Source organism: Pieris napi, chromosome 6, assembly GCF_905475465.1.
Source record: "Pieris napi chromosome 6, ilPieNapi1.2, whole genome shotgun sequence".
NCBI classification, from domain to species: Eukaryota; Metazoa; Arthropoda; class Insecta; order Lepidoptera; family Pieridae; genus Pieris; species Pieris napi.
In genome coordinates, this window is record NC_062239.1 from 2,673,429 (window position 1) to 2,688,397 (window position 14,969).

General features: G+C 31.4%; 2 protein-coding genes across 7 annotated transcripts in view; one reads left to right on the forward strand and one right to left on the reverse strand.

The window, feature by feature from the left end:
- Positions 1-523: 523 nt before the first annotated feature.
- Positions 524-9,447, forward strand: LOC125050368 (ADAM 17-like protease). 2 transcript variants are annotated; one of them, XM_047650153.1, is made up of 17 exons: positions 524-650; positions 1,317-1,402; positions 1,757-1,996; positions 2,122-2,243; positions 2,436-2,568; positions 2,711-2,982; positions 3,475-3,534; positions 3,753-3,887; positions 4,072-4,210; positions 4,715-4,950; positions 6,101-6,239; positions 6,575-6,771; positions 7,376-7,487; positions 7,897-8,012; positions 8,243-8,398; positions 8,794-8,903; positions 9,320-9,447. In XM_047650153.1, the coding sequence occupies exons 2-17, from the start codon at positions 1,330-1,332 to the stop codon at positions 9,378-9,380; spliced, it is 2,301 nt and encodes a 766-aa protein (XP_047506109.1). In that variant the 5' UTR covers positions 524-650; positions 1,317-1,329; the 3' UTR covers positions 9,381-9,447. The 2 variants fall into 2 exon arrangements, with proteins under 2 accessions (XP_047506109.1, XP_047506107.1); XM_047650151.1 differs by lacking the exon at positions 524-650 and having other exon boundaries at positions 1,205-1,402.
- Positions 9,437-14,969, reverse strand: part of LOC125050367 (dynein heavy chain, cytoplasmic) — a 54,654-nt gene continuing 49,121 nt past the window's right edge. For all 5 annotated transcript variants that reach the window (XM_047650150.1, XM_047650148.1, XM_047650149.1 and 2 more), the window contains 7 exons: positions 13,469-13,580; positions 13,027-13,124; positions 12,311-12,439; positions 11,434-11,631; positions 10,893-11,003; positions 10,225-10,388; positions 9,437-9,749 (listed from right to left, as the gene is read on the reverse strand). In XM_047650150.1, coding sequence (XP_047506106.1) covers positions 9,581-9,749; positions 10,225-10,388; positions 10,893-11,003; positions 11,434-11,631; positions 12,311-12,439; positions 13,027-13,124; positions 13,469-13,580 — 981 coding nt within the window. In that variant the 3' untranslated portion in view covers positions 9,437-9,580. The remainder of the gene's footprint in view (positions 9,750-10,224; positions 10,389-10,892; positions 11,004-11,433; positions 11,632-12,310; positions 12,440-13,026; positions 13,125-13,468; positions 13,581-14,969) is intronic.

Sequence of the window (14,969 nt, forward strand, 5' to 3'; positions counted from 1 at the left end):
TGAATACAATTTTATTGTAAAATTCGGATCTGTAAACAAATTTATTTTACAGGATTATACTTTAGAAAAAATTGCAATGGTTTTGAAAAAGTATATATTTTTTTTAGAAATCATTAAAAAATATTACTCAAAACGTAAATGATGTAAACTTCTTACATGAAACTAAATATTTTACTGTTAATTTAGCTTGTTAAAACCTTATATTCTTTAAAGGTTTTCTATTATTTCAATAAAAAAAATGTTAATGAAATAATTTGATGATTAAAATAAGCGTAAAAAGTTTTCAACCAATTATTATTGTTTACCACATTATTTATACATTAATGAGGTTGCTAACTCAAGTCATACAAATTCAACATTTTTTTTTACAACACTGACTTAGCGCACTCTGCTGATGCATTTGAAAACTAATTCACGTTCCAATTAAGCTTCAGCATTATGCGGCATTGTGCGGCACTGAGTCGCAAAATGCTCTGTAATTGGAAAACGCACTATGTAACTGTAGTAGATAATAGATATTCATTATTCACCAGTTATAATTATTTGTTATTATAAAATCAAGCCCATTCTCATGAAATCAATTAATTTCCAATCGTTTTATTAGTGTTTGGAAAATAATTAAGTAAAAAAAAGTAGATAATGACCGCTTTGTAAGTATTCTATTATTTCTATACTCTGATTTTTAATTCCGTAGAATTCTGACAGCTACCATTTTTTGACATGTCAGAGATGACAAACCTTTTGACCAGGCACATTTTTCAATTTCAATACGAGTCTGAACATCTGAGTCTATTCATACATTTTATTTATTAGTAAATGTATCCATTTTATTAACTGCGGTGGTCCACATTAAAAGTGGTTTTACGGTGAGTGATAATTACGTCCCTTTTCATCACTTACTTTAAAAAAATGCATAAGTAAAGATAACATTTTATTTTATAAAAGGTTTACTAAACCTGTAATTAGTAGGCAGTGATACTAGCTAGAGAATAAAATTAAGTAATTAAAGTTAATTCGATATATTGTTCGTGATATTGAAATATTTGTTTTTTTTTGTATTAAGGCAAATGGCTTAATAAATATTTTGATTTACCTTTTTGTAGATAGAACGTACAAAATACGTCGCATTTTATTTTTTATTGCCTTCAAATGGGTCAAATTTGCCCCTTTTCGGTGGGGAACTTTTTAGTAGCAACACTTGAAATGTCAGAATTCTACGGAATTAAAAATCAGAGTTCAGAATTCAGATTCGTTCAAATAAGATTAACGTAAGGATAAATATAATGCATGTTTTTACAAAATATTTAAATTTTTAGGTAAAGTTTAATCATGGCAGTCTCCATTCCTATAAAGATAAATAGAGCACTCTTTCTCATACTACCTCTATTTTATATTGGTGACTGTAAGTGGATATATTTAATAATACTAATTAAAATTATTTTATATTGTTGTAACTCTCTCTCATCTTTATACCTATAAAGATTTTTTGCATTAAATATAGCATTTCAGCATTTAAGTTTGCCTTATTCTCTTAAGTGGTCAAAAGCTTTCATGTAGGTTCCAAAAAAAAATTTTGTTGGAAAGTAAAAGCTCTAATCTATTATATTTATATTTGTTTGAATTTTATATAATAACATAAAAAAGCATTCTATTGTAATTTGAAATTGTTTGAAGTGTACTGTCTTAGGAAACAATTCATGAATTATGAATATATAATTATTTAGTTTTGATAGTAATGATTGTTTTAATTTTTAAGGCTCAATTCATCATAATTTGCGGTACTTTGAAACTCTTCATGCATCCAATCTTAAACACCACATAGTGAAGAGGGGCACAAAACAATCATCACACCCCTTTAATACTATCAAGGAGCTAAATTTTCACACTCTCGGAAAAGATTTTAAATTAATCTTACATCCTCACAACAGTGTTCTTCACTCTAACTTCAGAGCATATGCTGTGGATGGTGATGGAAATAAAACTGCTGTTCACATTGGTACGGAAATCATTTTCAATAATACTTCTTACATAGTCTGTTCATAGAATGAAGAAACAGTTTTTATACAACTACAATAATCCTTAGCTCTATACAAAAATTTATTTAAAATAATTGGTTTTCAGACCGTAATAACTTCTACACAGGCAGGGTATTTGGTCAGACATCTTCAGAAGTCAAAATGCACATAGAGGATGGTGTTATTACAGGAATTATCCATACTCCTGATGAGACATACCACATTGAGGTAATTATATGTCCTTTTTTATTCCTCATATCAAATTTAATTCCTTTTCTGCATCGCCTAGAATCTAAATGTTACTGTGTTGTTATTATATTTCAGTAATTGTTAGGGATTTTTGTGCTAAATAACAATGGAAAACAGGCATATTGCATTGTGGTGATATGTTTAAGTAAACATAGTTATTTCTTTACACAGCCATCCTGGCGTCACCTACCTCACTTGGATCAAAAAAGCATGATATCATATCGCTCGTCTGATATTCGCTTCAGTTGGGAAAACTCTGGGGGTAACAAGCCGCGTGTGTGTGGTTATGTAAAAGAGGGAAAAGGTAAATAATGATAATCATATTATATCAAATAACTAACTATAACTGACACGCCATAGGTCAGTTTTTATTAAATATTAAATGCATCATATGGTTTCAGTTTCTCGTTTTGCAGGGTAAATCATTTAAGTTTCTTACATTCCAGAATTAGAAGATGAAGCAGAAGACGAGAATGAAGACTTAGAAACAATACAAGAACAGTCAGAAAAAGATAAGTACTTAAGAACACAGAATAAAAACAAACAAGCAGACACTAGTAATGTACAGACTGACACGAAAAGTGGGAAGAGAGTGAAGAGGCAAAGTGACTATGAGTACACTCCAACTAAAACTCGATGTCCATTACTCCTGGTAGCCGACTATAGATTCTTTCAAGAAATGGGTTCCAGTAATACTAAAACTACAATCAGTTACTTGGTAAGATATACATAATCCTGTCTTATTATTTTCAAATAATTTAATAATTGTTTATCTAATATATAAAATTCTTGTGTCACAATGTTCATTCCTGTACTCCTCCGAAACGGCTCGACCAATTCTAATGAAATTTATTATGCAAATTCAGTAAGTCTGAGAATTGGCTAATATCTATCTTTCAATTTTCAAACCCCTTAATTTTCACCTACAATTCAATACAGCCCTTAATTTTCACCTACCCTCTACGATCAATCCTTATTTTTTATTTGTTAGTTAAGAACTTATAACTTGAACTCTGGGGTTTATATGAGAAATATCACAGAAAAACTTTAAAAGTTTTTATTCCTGAAAACCGAACAGTCTCTGGGGTAGCATAGCAAAATGTTCCATGTTGTTATGTACAATAAAAGTAAGCTAGGCATTAAGGAGAAACGAAGTTCGCGGGGGCAGCTAGTATTATAATGTAATACTAATTTTGTTACTATTTTACAGATAAGTCTAATAGACCGTGTACATAAGATTTACAATGACACCATTTGGCAGGACAGACAGGTTAGATGATTAAATAATTTTTTCCATCACTTGATCAGCCTTCTCAAATATTTGTTGTTTTTCTTATAGAAATAAGGTCTCAATAATTAAGTATGTAGTTATGAACTATGATAGTTATCATTTTTAATTATATCGGTAATGAGCGATCATGTTGCTAATTTTAATATCGCTGGTGACCCCACGTATAATGTTATATTTAATATAAATAATAATTTTAGGACATGGACGGATTTAAAGGTATGGGGTTCGTAATAAAGAAGATTTTGGTCCACTCGGAACCCACTCGAGTTCGAGGCGGAGAAGCTCATTATAATATGGTCAGAGAAAAGTGGGATGTGCGAAACTTACTTGAGGTAAGTCTTATCTATTAATATATTTTTATTAATTTGTTTTTTAAATTTAACATTTACTTTAAAATCGTAATGCAAAAATGTACTTACCTTAATAAATGATGTCGGTTTAATGCGGCAATAAAGTGAATTTTCTTTTAGTGAATGACTTTATTATACATGAAAAATAATTAAAATATAAATATAGGTATTTAGTCGTGAATACTCACACAAGGATTTCTGTCTGGCGCATCTGTTTACCGACTTGAAATTTGAGGGTGGTATTCTCGGTCTGGCTTATGTGGGTTCGCCGAGAAGAAACTCCGTCGGCGGTATTTGTACGCCAGGTATGATTTTCTCCCACTTGGAGATTATTTCGAACAAACAATCTTGAATTAAGTAAATGAAAGCATTATAATTTTCGTTTTTTTATTATATTTATAAAGACGGTACCTCTGTAATATAAAAAAAAGAGATGCTGATTTGTACAATTTTAGAGTAGCTTTTTATAGTTGTGTTATCTTAATATATTTTCGCTTATTTTTTGTTTCATTTTATGTTAATGTTGATTTTTATTTTCAGCTCTTTTGGGTGTGAGATGTGAGTGTCTTTTTGTTGCTTTATAATTTTGTTTATTTGTTACGGTTAAATATGGTGACGGGTTGATATTAATGTGAAAATGGTGATAAATAACGTGTTTCATAATTTCTTTCTACTTAAACTATAATCATAAATATTATAAAATTATTTTTTCAGAAATTTTTATCAAAATGATTATATAATTTATTATTATTACATTTTGAAAATTTTCGTTAACACTTATAATTCTAGCTTCCTATTTATTATTCTAGAATACTTCAAAAATGGTTATACATTATACTTAAACTCTGGCTTGAGCTCTTCTCGCAACCACTACGGCCAGCGCGTGATTACTCGTGAAGCCGATTTGGTGACTGCGCATGAGTTTGGACACAATTGGGGCTCCGAGCATGACCCTGACGTGGCTGAATGCTCCCCAGCTGCCAGTCACGGGGGCTCCTACCTTATGTATACGTATAGTGTCAGCGGGTACGACTTGAATAATAAGGTACCAAAATATTTGCATTTTAGCTCTTTGAACACAGTCCTTTGTTTATTGCCCCTCAATGGCCGGCAACTCACCCACTGAAATGGGTCCCTCAAGAAAGGTGTCGACAAATTACGACACATTTAAATAAAACATATTAACGGTTATAAATACGATTTTTTTTTTACATAAGTTTCGAGCTTTTTAAAGCATCGTAGATAAAGAGGCTCTCGTCGACTTATATATAATGTAATAAATTCGCGTATCCGTTATTTAAATTGAAACTGATAGGGTAGGTATAGGTAAGTTTCAGAAGTCTTAGCGTACGTACGTCAAAAATGTATTGGATTTTGCTATACGGGACTAATGGTTCGCTCTATGGCTTGTTACAAAATTTGACCCATAGAGTCACAGTCTCCTCACAGATAATACATATATTCGTTAATAAGTCTTTATTTCTTGTCTTGTAATTTATTGTCGATCGTTTGTGATCATGAATGTTTTGTCCAAAAACGCGTCTAAATTTGCAATAAATAACACGGGCTTTAATTTTTGTTTTTAATGTAGAACTGTCGTAAATTTTTTCTGAACAAAATCGTAAAAAAAACATTATTCATTTAAATTTTTTATCACTTTTGATAACGCTCAACTAAGAATTTTATAAAACCCCGTAGTGTAATTGCACTATTGAACTAAAAGACTGAAATTTCTTTTTTGGTCACGGCGTAATTTTAATTTGACAAATAATAGACAAGACAATACTTTAAGGGGTTAGGTGTTTTAAATTAAAAAATTGCCATATATAAAATATTAATAATAATAAGTTATTTTATTTTATAAAAGTAAAGACAGCATCATGAAATAAGCTTTCGACTTGACTTGACTCAAATTTTAGAAAAAAAAATCTTAAAAGTAATGGCTGTTTGTGTTGATCCAGTTTTAAAAGAACCATCATTGGAGATTTATCTGAAACCAATCGGACAAAAAAAATTGATTTATTAATGAATAATATATAATAATATGCTTCTAGGCACTAGCCTAGAAGCTTTCTTTTTATATAACAAAATGGCGGCCTCAGGATTTTTTTTCCAGATTTTCGGGAAAAAACAGTTGTTTGTAAAAATCGAAAAAATCTCACTCATTTTTAAAAATATAATGTTTAATATTTCAGAGATTTTCCCCGTGCAGCCTTCGATCCATCCGCAAAGTTTTGCAAGCAAAGTCAGGTCGATGCTTCTCTGAGCCCGAGGAGAGTTTCTGTGGAAATCTCCGGGTAGAGGGCGGAGAAGAATGTGATGCTGGATTACTTGGTAGTTATTGTTATTTTTTTTAATATAACACGGTGCCAACGGGCAGTACGCTCACCTGATGTTAAGTGATACCGCCGCCAATGGACACTAACATTGGCAGAAGGCTCGCACGTGCGTTACCGGCCTTTTAAGCATTGGTACGCTCTTTTCTTGATTCTAAGTGGTTTTGGAAATACTACAGTGCTCTCGATACGATATTTTAATTATTACCATAATGTTTATTTTGTACCTACCTACCAAAAAGTTTTCTATATTTTCACTTTATTTTCATAGTTAAGTACCCAAAAGTTTAATTTATAAGTCTAAAGTCTAAAGACATGTATGCGACCTTAAAGGTACGGAGGACAACGACATGTGTTGCGACAAGAACTGCAAATTGCGAAGAGGCCAAGGCGCCGTGTGCAGCGACAAGAACTCGCCTTGTTGTGCTGGATGTGTTTTCGCTCCACCTGGCGTTGTCTGTCGCGAAGCAGCACATTCTGCTTGCGAAGGAGAGGCGACCTGTAATGGCGCATCTGCTGATTGTCCTAAGGTAGGTTAATTTGCTATTTATAAATTGGCGATGTTTGATTATAAAAGTATAGTGATATAGGAAGGTCCCAAAAGACCTTCACAATTTATAAATCTCCTACAATTAATAATTAATTATAAACCAAGTCAATCTCAAAGCCAGAGTACACATTTGTTCACTATCTAGTTCCCCAAATATACTTTATTTTTTATTAAATCCTGTTGTATTAGTATAAGTATAAGTATGTTTCCATACACAAAGCATATTAATATTTGTAAAGAAAGAAAATAATTTATTTGATTAAAGCACACATATATATAAGTTCTAAGGTCGAAAGTTCACTTCACGTGTATTAATTTACATAATTATAAGTATACAGACTACGTCCGACAATTACAGTTCATTTAATTGACTGAAATCGACCTTAGATCGTAAATTGAAATGCCTGTTTGCAAAAAAATTACTACAAACACAGTTACTTAAATCAAAAATGAGTCAAACTCCTTAAGTTGCTGACACAAGCAACACTAATTTGAGGCCCCAGGATTAAAGGTATTTTTATTCCAAGTCAAGAGATAGCTAGAGCTGAAAACATGTAAATACTAAGCTGGTTAATAATCTGCAGGCTCCGGCTATAGCGGACGAGCACGAGTGCCTTGAACGAGGAAGATGCCGCAATGGGAGTTGCGTACCCTATTGCGAGACGCAGGGAATGCACAGTTGTATGTGTGATATAGGTAAGGGTTAATGACTGACTAGTTTGACAATGTTCTGTAATGTTTATTAAGTGTTACTAGATACGACATGTTTAAGAAACAATAACGGAAAATGAATAAAGAAATATATGCAACCTGACTAAATAGTTTGTAGCGCCTCTGAATTTGTTTTTTATTTAAAAAGCTTTGCCTACCATATTGTCCATAGTACAATAAAAGCTTACACAAACAAAAATAACAATAAAAATTAATTGTACACCCTTTAACAGGCAAAATACAGGAAGCTTTATATTTATACCATTCTATCCGGTTTGTCTAATTATAGAAATGAGTTGAAAGAGTCTTTGAAAGCATCCACGAATTTCTCTATTATGTTTTTTTGAATACTTGTAGTATTCGACTTAATGGATTTGTAAAAATGGTATTTCAGTTGCTGACGCATGCAAGCGTTGTTGCCGCAAGAGTTTGAACAAAACGTGTTTTCCCGTCGCCCACAATGATATTCTACCAGATGGGACACCATGTATTCAAGGATTTTGTAATAAGGTAGGTAAAAAATGATATAAATATACTTTATAGATTAAAATTTTAATACTCATTTGATTTAAAGTAATCCATCTTAAAATTTCAAATTATCAGTTAGAAAAACTCTGCTTTTATTATCTAGATATTTATGAATATTATTTTTGTTGAAAATATGACTCAAATGATTACGTATAATGTACATAGGCTTGAAAATAAAAGGTTAAATCAGAATTTCATATTAATAATTTCAGGGCGTTTGTGAGAAGACGATCCAAGATGTGGTGGAGCGATTCTGGGATATCATAGAAGATATAAATATAAACAATGTTCTGGGTTTCCTGCGGGATAATATTGTTGGAGTTGTAGTATTGGGCACGGCTTTTATCTGGATACCCGCAAGTTGTGTGGTAAGTAATTGTTAGTGAGATACTTTTAAAAAAATAATAATCATAAAGTTAAATAAAAAAAAAGCAAATAGTGTTTTTACTCCAAAATTTGCTGTAGAATTGTTACTGTATTCATTTGTAACGGCTCAAGAATGCTTAAAAAATCTTATATTGATATTTTACCTGCAACATAATTACAATCTCTTTATTATAAATTATAAAGTGCTAAACCAAGTTTGAGTGAAATTTATAATGATACCTACTTAAATCTTAATCGCAGCTCTGAATCTTACCTTGGAATTCCACTTTATGATTGACATGTCCGGAATGTAAGAGAGAATGTACTTATTATTTTATTACCCAATTTAATTATATTGTGTTCCACAAATATGATGCAATTGCTTTCATTTCTGCAGATAAGTTATGTGGATCGTCGAAGACAGCGCATGCAGCAGAAATACCTTGCATGGGAAAGACAACATGATCTCGTACATCCGTCATCACCGCGGAAGATACTTTACACTAGGTAACTTATTAACTTGTATTCTAACTCTCGACGACTTAACTTATTGAGTCGTTATATATATAATTATTAATTTAATTCCTCAAAAGTGCTTTATGTTGGCGTTGAGTTGTGTTGGCGAAGTCACGTCGTTGACATGACTTCAACGTTCTTAGCTGTGCACCAATCATTTTTAGGAAATTGGCATATCTTAGGTTAAAAAAAAAAGACTAATTAGATGACCTAGAAAGTAGTGTAGTCTGTTCTGTATAAGACAAAAAAGCTACTTAACTTGTCTATAAACAGGTTCCATCTAAAGATCCCATAAATAATTAAGCTGAATTAAGAAATATTTTTGTTGTATTGAGTATATTTTTAAATTTTTATAATTCTTATTAAATAACCACTAACTATTAAAACTGATTGTCGTGTAATTTCAGATTGCCGAAGCTGAAACCTCCAGGAATTAAATCGGTTATTCAAGGTTCAAGTCAACTGTAGTTTTCAGTATTTAATAATAAGGATTTTACGTATCTTAGAAATAAATAAAAAACAAATTAATATTGAATATTTTATTTCATTTTGATAAACTCTACTCAATAGAGCATTAGCCACATACAGTGATTGATAAGTGTATTAAGCAGATAAATGGATATAAATATTGCAAATAGAATGCCTTATTAATAATAATAGCAAAATGTTTAGTTGAGTGCGGTAGACGTAAGTAGTGCGACTCCTCGTTCGTAGAAGGCGTGGGGCTCTTGTCCCGGCGCAATCGGTAGACGCACGGTGAATAGTAGCTCCGATCGAGCGCTGTTTAAGTAGACTGGTAGCGTCAGTGTTTGGCCACAGCTTGCAGGTTCCGGGCCGCTATAAGAAATAAAACATTTGAATTAGTGCATGCATATAATGAAATCATCTTGTAAAGCACTACATATTCATATTGCTCTTTTGCTTGGGGGAGTATGTACGTGCCAAGGCTGTACATTTGGCTCACTCTTAGTTTTATAAGCGTGGCGATTTCCAAATAGGAGTTACGCCCCGAGAGTATATATAGCCAGACCCTCTTTTCAACAGTTACTAATTTAATTTTAATTGATTTAATTATTTCACATTTTATATTCTATTCTTATACGCGAGTGATTAAAATAGTGTAAAAATAAAATCCTCTATTATTCAACATACCAATGAACCGTACAGGCATTTTTTATATCTAAAGTATATCGAAACCTTTCTGGTAGTGTGATTAATAAAACACTATTGTAGTTTGAGAATATAATTTAAAACGCACTATCGGAACAGAAACTTAGTGACATTAACATAAATACGTTTGACTTAAACTTACCGAATCCAGGTGAGAACCGTGAGCGGCAGATCGACCATGATAGTGTTTGTGAGAAGCAGCCTGTTTCCTTTGACGGTGGCGCCTTGTATCTTCAGTCCTGTTACGCTGAAGGACCACTCGGTTTGAGCGTTCTCACTCTCTGTGCCAGGATCGGGAATTGTCACCTGGAAATTTGAATATTCATTATTAACAATTCCACTATTATAAGTATATTATAGTGTCTAGTGCAGTGTTTCCAAACATCAGAATTGTTGTTTGTTTATGTATGTGTTATTTAATATGTATTTCGATAATGTATTAAAATTATTTGGAATTTGAATTTTTCATTATGTTTTGAAAATTTACTGTGTTTCGTAAACAATTACCTAGAATTTATTGCTAAAACCTATCATATTAAAGTTTCTTAGTGAACAATTAAATTTTTTTATATTAAAAATTATATATGTTACATAGTTTGGCATATTTTAGAAAGGTTAAGGGGTAAAAAAACCCTGGTATAAACACACCCGCACAGAGATCAACTAGATACAATAATGAACTTTGTTTGACAATAGTGAGTATTTTAAGACATTAAATTTTAAAACATACGAAATATAGAGTGATTGGTAATAACATTAAAGTTTTTGAAATTTTACTTGTCTGTGAAGTTCAGTAAATCAAAAGTATACCTGTAAGTTAAGTTCTTCCAGGGACCAAGAGTTGGCCTGTGCCACACACTGTCGAGTCGCCGTAATATATGCCTCGGGGTTAAGCAGACCGCCAAGCCACACGGGGATGCTCTGCGAATGTTAAAATTAAAGTTATTGATAATGTTACTGGAAAATGTGGGGCCTCGTATAAAGCAACCTTATGCAATAAGCCTGAAATCTGTTAATTCGGTCAACGGTTCAAGGGTAAGGAAGGACACGTGGCTTTATCGTTACACGAATTTGTAACGAAAATAAGTAAAGTATTTAAACTAAAAAAAGGGTTATATTTTATAGGACTTCTAGTTCAAGCAGTAAATAGCTTTCAATGGATTCATGAGGTAGAATTGTAGTTTTTTACTATTTTCGATAGTTTTGTGTATCCTATGATATTATGTAATTATTTATATAAATAATTTACAGAGCGTTATTTAATCCAAATATTGGCAATGCGTTGGCATCTTCATACCAAAAATTTAGGGAATATAATTTTTTTTTCATTTATATAGCTTTAAATATCTACCTGGAGACGTTTAGCTCCGCGTTCACAAACAGTCTCAGAGACAGTCGCGAGTTGCAAAACCCTACGGGCGAAGTCATCAACCCATTGCTGTACGGTGCAGCCCCTGGCTACAGCGTACCGTCTCCATCCAGATGGCAACATCCCACGTACCAGAGATCCCACCATAGCGCGGGTTTCGTTTGTTTGTTTCATCTCACCCTGTCAACAAAGTTATTGTCAGTTTTCCTAAAACTTTATATCTAGGCGTAGATAGTCTTGCTAATGGCTAAACTTATTTGTAATCAAATTCTGAATGATTCGTTAGTCGCAATAGCGGAGCAGTGACCTAGTGACTTCAGTGTGTGACTCTCATCCTGAGGCTGTGGGACTTTCTGTCTGTTTATTTAGGTACAGAAGGCTGGTCACCTAGTTACCTATTAGAAAAAACAAATGATCACCAAACAGATACAGAAATCTGAGGCCTATAAGGTTTGAGCTCAACTGGTTATTTTTGTTAAGTCGGAATTTCACACTTTATTTCATTAAAAAAAACTATGTATACTTCGGACCTGGGCCTATATGAATAAATCTGTAAAGATTATTTAGTGAACTATGATCGTAAACTCTAAATTGTATGTTTTACCTACGGCTTTATGACTATTTTGGTTTAACATGCGAGTAATTTAGAACTTGACAGAAAAAAGGCAAGCAATATATTTTAAAAAACTATGTTGAAATTATAACACGAAACAGTTATAGAAATCTGAGTCCTAAATGTAAGTTTGTAACAGTTTCTCTTGCGATATAAATCGTATAATATATAAGATAGATCCTTCATTAAGTATTAAATAATACAAAAATAAGTTGTAAGGATTCTATATTAATAAACAAATCTTACCTGGCAAATAGCAATGACGTTTCTCAAATCATGCAACACTTGCTGCAATAGATCGGCACCGGCGGCTACTTCCCGCTCGAAGAATCGATACAATGGGTCCTTTATGTTCTCAACAGTACGACGCAGGGTCTAAAAATATATTAACATTATTTTCAATTACGCGATAAATAACAAAATAAAACAATTATAATATACTATATGTACCTATATTATTTAAAAAAAAACATTGTCTCTTCACTGAGACACCATGGAACATAACGAACTAGCCTAACTTTAAACTATTAAGTAATTTAAAACTAACCTTATTTACTAAAAATGATATTTACATAAGAAAGTGTCCAATAACACTTCTTACAGTTACTTCAAGTGTACCCTTTTTTTATCCACTTGCCAATGTTTAGTACTTAAGACCAACGTACACTCACACTAATTCACTAATTCTAAGGGTTTTTTCCTTTTCAATCTTCTCACTAGGCCCGTGGTGTCAAGAAGTTGAAGAGCCTCAACAAAACAATCACGTGTTGGTCTCACGCCTTTTTTCGTGGGCTCTAGCAATCTTTTTATATAATTCTGGGGATGTCCTCTACATTAAGATCCCGGTGAAAGTTTTTTTGCGAATGTACCAGGGAGCATTGACTTTTCCCCTGAGCACTTTGTTTTGGCATCGTTGGATATATACATTAATAAACAAAATATATTTTCAAAAAGATACTTACAGGTAGTTCTTTAGGCAGTACTTGAAGCCAGTTGGTAGCGGTTTGATGCAGAGACTTCATCCAAGCTGGACGACCGTCGCCTTCAACTACAATTAAATCTGTAAAAATACGTTATTCTTTAATCATTAATTTAAAAAAAATGCAAAACCTACCCTTTATTTAGAAAATCAAGTTACTATTATAAATTGCACCACGCAATGACTCTTTCGATGAAATTAATTACATATTATATGAAAAATGGGAGGAAGAATTATTATTATTATTATGAATTTTTTAACGCTACAACCTTTTTGGGTCTAAAGCCACAATTCAATTTTATCTGTAAAACAATCGAAATATGTTTAGAGATAGAGGTGCATGTTAAAATGTGTTTAAACATTTTTTATAGATAACGCGGTTAGGCCTTGGTTTGAAAGTCGTGAATAATTTAAAAAGAACTTACTGATTGGGTCGTCTTGATTAGCTGCGTTATAAGCGAGTTCCTCTTCATCTTCAAGTTGCTGCATCTTCAGAAGTTTAGATACAAGGTCGCTTCCTTGAGTTGTCAGTAGGACCTTATATGAAATTTTATTTTCATTAGATATAGTACAAACACAAATTTTACTAATTTTTAACACTTTAAAGGGAGAAAATTAGTGTTTTGATTAAAAAAGATATGTATGTCAATGTATGTCAAACTACAACTAATTCGTTTTATGATAATAATTTTACTGACGATACATAAATTATGGATTATTAGTCTAGTGGACAAGTTGAAAATGGAACAAAATAGAGATTCTGCTCTTAAAATTGATTATAGATAGCTCATTGGATCCGGAATGACATCTAGAAAAATGTGCTAAAAGCGTGTATTAGCACATAAAAAATTGCAAAAGTTATAGACCATTAAAGATGAAAAAAAAATGGCATTTAGTTTTTTGCCAATATTTAATAAACTATTAATATTTAAGAAATTTCAAATAAAGATTCTGAAAGAGGAGGAAATTTCCAATAAAAAACTTTAATTGTTTATAATAGTTTTTTTAATTTTCTATTGTTTAAATAATTAGTAAAGAAATTTTTTTTTTCTAAAAATCATAATTGACAGTCTTCTATAAAGTAACAGAAAAATTTTTTGTTATAAACAAATATTCAACTTTTAATAATAAATAATTAAAAATTGTTATTAAGGAAAAATTTTTTTTTAAAAATCATAAAATTTTTAATGTAATAAAGTTGTGTTAAATTTTTTTTTTTAAATATTGATTTAATCAATTTGTTTAAAAAAAATTTATCAACAAATGGCGGGAATTTTTTTTTTGCAAATCAATAAATATCTTGTATTAATAAAAAAAAAATTATATGATGATTTAGAAAAAAAAAAAATTTTAACATCATTACATGGATTTTTAATTTTTTGTTTAAGTAAAAAAATTGTTATAAACAAAGTATAAATATTTTTTTAACTTTTATAGCACGATCTTGTTAAATATGTATGTAAGAAAGGCTCTACGAAGCAAAATATTTTTACGACCATTATTTAAACATTTTTTTTCACTTACAATTAAGACGGTCGTTCGAGAAAATTTCGTTAGTTAACAATTATTTAACTTGTTGAAAAATTAACTTTAAGTAAAATTTTCAACGGGAATAAATTAATTATAGTGTTCAGAACACACCATAATTTTTTCAAATTTAAAAAAAAATATTCAATACCTTAAATAAATTAATTAATGTGCCGTAGTCGCTTTTGACGCCACGCGCGAATCCTAAAAATGTCACCCGCAGACCTATTTTCAGCGTTAAATTAACATTATAAATAATGGAGATAGAGTTCTGGGAGTCAGTTTTTTATTGGAAATTTCCTCCTCTTTCAGAATCTTTATTTGAAATTTCTTAAATATTAATAGTTTATTAAATATTGGCAAAAAACTAAATGCCATTTTTTTTTCATCTTTAATGGT

Bases quoted from the DNA above. Each gene is read 5' to 3' on its own strand.
- LOC125050368 (XM_047650153.1), top strand. From the start codon at position 1,330: ATGGCAGTCTCCATTCCTATAAAGATAAATAGAGCACTCTTTCTCATA. The intron at 2,983-3,474 runs GTAAGATATACA...ACTATTTTACAG, and splicing joins AAACTACAATCAGTTACTTG to ATAAGTCTAATAGACCGTGT. The intron at 8,904-9,319 runs GTAACTTATTAA...GTGTAATTTCAG, and splicing joins CGGAAGATACTTTACACTAG to ATTGCCGAAGCTGAAACCTC.